We start from the raw sequence: 4,359 nt of genomic DNA, 5'->3' as shown, positions 1-4,359 counted from the left end.
TTAGCAAATATCACACACAAAATCTACTCCAAAAAACCACTATACCAATGGAAACATTACACCTCACCCTTCTATTCCTTTGTTCCTTGACCTTGGTTCACTCTTTTAACCAAATATGTGACTTAACTAGCCAAGGGTCAACCCTTAAGGTTTTCCATGTGTCTAGCCCATGTTCACCATTTAGGCCAAAGACCTCCCTCTCATGGGAAGAAAGCATACTCCAAATGCAGGACGATGACAAGACCAGGCTTATGTATCTCACGAGCCTGGTAGCAGGTCGGTCTTTTGTGCCCATTGGGTCGGGCAGACAAATTATACAGAGCCCGACCTACATTGTAAAAGCCAACATTGGGACACCGGCTCAAAGCTTGCTTATGGCTTTGGATACTAGCACCGACATGGCTTTGGTTCCTTGTACCGGTTGTGTTGGTTGCTCGTCTTCCACCTTTGATTCGGCTAAGTCGCTTAGCTACTTGTCACTTACTTGTGGTGCTGACCAATGCAAACAAGTACGTATAATTAACTTTTCTACTACAAAATTAATACATATGTGTGTGTGTGATTCCCGTAAACTTAAAATACATACATACTTTAAAACATGCATTTCGTTGTACAAAACTTTAAATAACGACAATACTACTTATGTGGCCTTTTCTCATAATTAATATGAAAAACTTTGCGGCTCGCCATAAATTATATTTGTTATTTATTATTATTATATGCGTTATCAAGTTTCGTAACATGTTCATTTCATAGAGCGTTAGTATTTGTCAAAGTACATCGTTATGATGGATATTCTATCCAAACATAGCTTCACAGAAACTATACTTACAATTATAGTTGCTAAACTCTTACGAGTCACGAGTCGAGTCGATTTACACTATAAACGAGTCGACTCATTTGGTGACTCGTTTTTATCCAGACTCTTACGAGTCGTTGTGCGAACTTAGACCGAGTCACGAGTCGCAACCTTATAATTGTTGAAGTTTGATACTTTGGTTATATATGCTAACATATTATATTTATTGGTATATTAACTTATGTATAATTTATGTAGTTTTGATCTTTTTATTGCGAATTTAAAGATAAATTATAAGTTTATTACTCAAATTAATTGAATATGTAATATTTTGATAAATCTATTAAATAATGAACTTAGATTTTGTTTATAAAGACGTCACATACATAAAAATATGTTATATTATGTAGTATTTAAAAATGTCCTGACTCTTACGAGTCTAGTCACGTTTCAAGTCACGAGTCAAAATCATGTTTTCGAGTCGAGTCAAAAGTTACGAGTCGACGACTATGTTTACAATACAATAGAAGAAAAGTAGAGATCATTTATCAATGCCACTCCCTAATTTGTTACTTAGCTCTACCTTATCTGTCACAAATCATTAACATACTAATGTCATTGTTAGTGAACTTAATTCTCACTAATTCTAGTAATGTACAATGTTGGTTATGGTTTGGATAGTGGATAGTTTCGTCACTCGATCTTATATTTTCGTAGTAGTAATTTCTAGGGTGCTGTTAATTAATTAGCTAGGGTCGGTTTTTTTGGAAGGAATTATCGTTTGACGTCATTGTAAAATCTGTCATCTTGTCTTGTTAGTTTATATATAACGTTTAAAAGTTGTAGTTATGTTATAGCTTTCAAAAAGATTTCAAAGGAAAAAAGACGAAGATTTGTATGTTTTGGTCAAGATTTTTTTATAGGATTATAAGATAATGTATCCCCACTTAGGGTAATACTCCGGTAAAAACACTTTTAAAATAAGAACGGTGAGAACACTTAAAAACATCATTTTGATGCATTAAAAGTCCATAAAACTAATATAGTGCATAACTAATTATCATTATTTAAGTGTTTAACAACACATTGATCCTTCAAAATCGAAAAAATCACGTTTTTTTGTGCATCCATCTTGGATGCATATTATCAAAATGATGCATCCAATAAAAAACATGATTTTTTTCGATTTTGACGGATCCATGTGTTGTTAAACACTTAAATAATGATAATTAGTTATGCACTATGTCAGTTTTATGGACTTTTAATTCATCAAAATGTAGTTTTTAAGTGTTCTCATTTTAAGTTGGTTTTTATTTAATTGACACCCTCCCAACTTATCTAAATTAATTAATTAAAATCTAAGAATGTTTCTAACTTTCTATAATTGTCAATTTTGCTTGCATATTCTATCAATATCAATTTGCATTATATTTGACTTAGGAAGTTAGGAGCCAGACAAAAAGTAGGATAAAATCAAAGCAAGCCCGTGAACCGGGTTTTGGTTGGATTCCACTGGTGTCCATATGTAGGCCTGACCCTACCCGAGGAGCCCATTCTCTTTAATCTCGTGACTTCCGGTCCATATATTGCTTTTATTAATTACTACACCGTTTGTCCTAAACATAAAATATTTGAAGTATGTTTTAAAATAGTATAGAGTATAAAAAAAGATCTAGATCGGCTATTTTTTAATCAATAGCATTGTTAAAAGTGTAGATGTATGATTACTCGTCAAGTTGACATTGGCAAAATGTGACAAAGGTGTCAATATATAGAACTTAACTTTATATTCTAAAATCTAACAAATAGTTTAGCATCGTATAGTTGTAACAATTAAGCGCATATAGTCGAAAGAAAAAGTGTGCCTAATAACAATTAGTAATTTAATTAGATTCTTGTACGTTATTAACTTGATGTTGTGCCCTTACACACTTAGTTTAATACTTTAATTATTCTATATATAATTATATATACAATAACGTTGATGATGATGATGATGGGGCGAAATTAGTCAATGCAAAATGATCTTGTGAAAAGGACTGGCTTAACGATCTTCAATTCATGATATTTCTAATGTTTTATATATGTTTTTTCTTTGTCGAACGTCCAACATATATAATGGTTATTTTAATTGACTTGTTATTTGTAGGTACAAAGTTCAAGTTGTCTAGGGACAACATGCTCCTTGAACATAACCTACGGAGGCTCCACCATCGCGGCTAACTTGGCGCGAGACAACCTAACTCTAGCAAAAGACTCTGTCTTTGGATACCCCTTTAGTTGCATACAGAAAGTCGCGGGAGGTTCATTCCCACCGCAAGGTGTTTTAGGTCTTGGTCGTGGTCCATTGTCATTTGTATCCCAATCTAAGACCCTCTACGAGTCCACATTCTCATATTGTCTGCCTAGTTTCAAATCTTCCAACTTTTCCGGAACACTTAGATTAGGTAAAAATGGGCAACCCATCAACATCAAGTATACACCGCTACTTGTAAACCCTAGAAGAACTTCATTGTACTATGTGAACTTGATCGGTATCAAAGTTGGCTCCAAGGTTGTCGACATTCCCCCAAGTGCAATTGCTTTCAACCCAAACACCGGTGGTGGCACCATCATTGATTCAGGTACTAATTCTTTCGACTCTAAAATAATAAAATCATCATTTATATATCGAAAATCACTATGTCATCATCTTGACATCATATATAGTGACATAAAAACTTAAACTAGGAAAAAAAACAAAAAAAAAAGAGCAAATTTCTTAATAACATTATCATATTTTTTATCAAGAATATACAAAGTTATATATATCGAATTGTATGTCTAGACCATGTTAAATCTTAGACACAATGCTTTTTTCGTATAGGCACCGTGTTCACCAGACTGGTGGACGGAGCCTACACGGCAGTTAGAGACGAGTTTCGGAGACGAATGGGAAAGGCGGTCGTCTCCTCACTAGGGGGATTCGACACTTGCTATACCGTCCCGATCGGAAAGCAAGTCCCGACAATGACCTTTATGTTCCCGGGACTTAACATGTCATTACCACAAGACAACTTCCTAATCCACAGCTCGTCGGGGTCCACCACATGTCTTGCCATGTCATCATCACCGGCCCTGAATGTCATTGCAAATATGCAGCAACAAAACCATCGTGTCTTATTCGATATACCAAATTCCAGGCTGGGGATATCACGTGAGATCTGTTCATGAGTCATGTGACACATGGCTCCTAGTCTTTTGTCTTCTATATTTATGCTTAAAAATCGTACGTGTACTATTATTATATATTGTAAGACACTTCTTTGTAAAAAAGAAGATTTGGCCTGAATCATAATCACGGGTTATTTTTGTGACTTCTTTTGAATTTGTGATCTGAAAGTGACATGGTATTATCCTGTCTTTAGTAATTAATTAATTAAGGGTTATTTATGATTATAGTCATATAAGTAGTATAATACTGCTTAAAATATATATCTATATATCTATTAAAAAAGTAGTTATTCTAACATTTTAAAACCTCTTTCAATTTAAAGTTATTTTTAAAAATTGACACATAA

General features: G+C 33.9%; 1 protein-coding gene across 1 annotated transcript; it reads left to right on the top strand.

Moving 5' to 3' along the window:
• Nucleotides 1–4,155, top strand: LOC122590919 (aspartyl protease AED3-like). Its single transcript, XM_043763102.1, has 3 exons — nt 1–509; nt 2,949–3,423; nt 3,666–4,155. Exons 1-3 carry the CDS (start codon nt 48–50, stop codon nt 4,010–4,012), a joined length of 1,284 nt encoding a protein of 427 aa, XP_043619037.1. The 5' UTR covers nt 1–47; the 3' UTR covers nt 4,013–4,155.
• Nucleotides 4,156–4,359: the final 204 nt, after the last annotated feature.

Source organism: Erigeron canadensis, chromosome 3 (assembly GCF_010389155.1).
Source record: "Erigeron canadensis isolate Cc75 chromosome 3, C_canadensis_v1, whole genome shotgun sequence".
NCBI classification, from domain to species: Eukaryota; Viridiplantae; Streptophyta; class Magnoliopsida; order Asterales; family Asteraceae; genus Erigeron; species Erigeron canadensis.
Note: the sequence above shows the minus strand (reverse complement) of the source record. Positions and strands in the feature narration are given on the sequence as shown.

What these genes read in the sequence shown, in the direction of transcription:
- LOC122590919 (XM_043763102.1), top strand. Translation starts at nt 48, where the DNA reads ATGGAAACATTACACCTCACCCTTCTATTCCTTTGTTCCTTGACCTTG. An exon ending in GTGCTGACCAATGCAAACAA is followed by an intron (nt 510 to 2,948) that starts GTACGTATAATT and finishes TGTTATTTGTAG; the next exon opens with GTACAAAGTTCAAGTTGTCT. An exon ending in TGGCACCATCATTGATTCAG is followed by an intron (nt 3,424 to 3,665) that starts GTACTAATTCTT and finishes TTTTTCGTATAG; the next exon opens with GCACCGTGTTCACCAGACTG.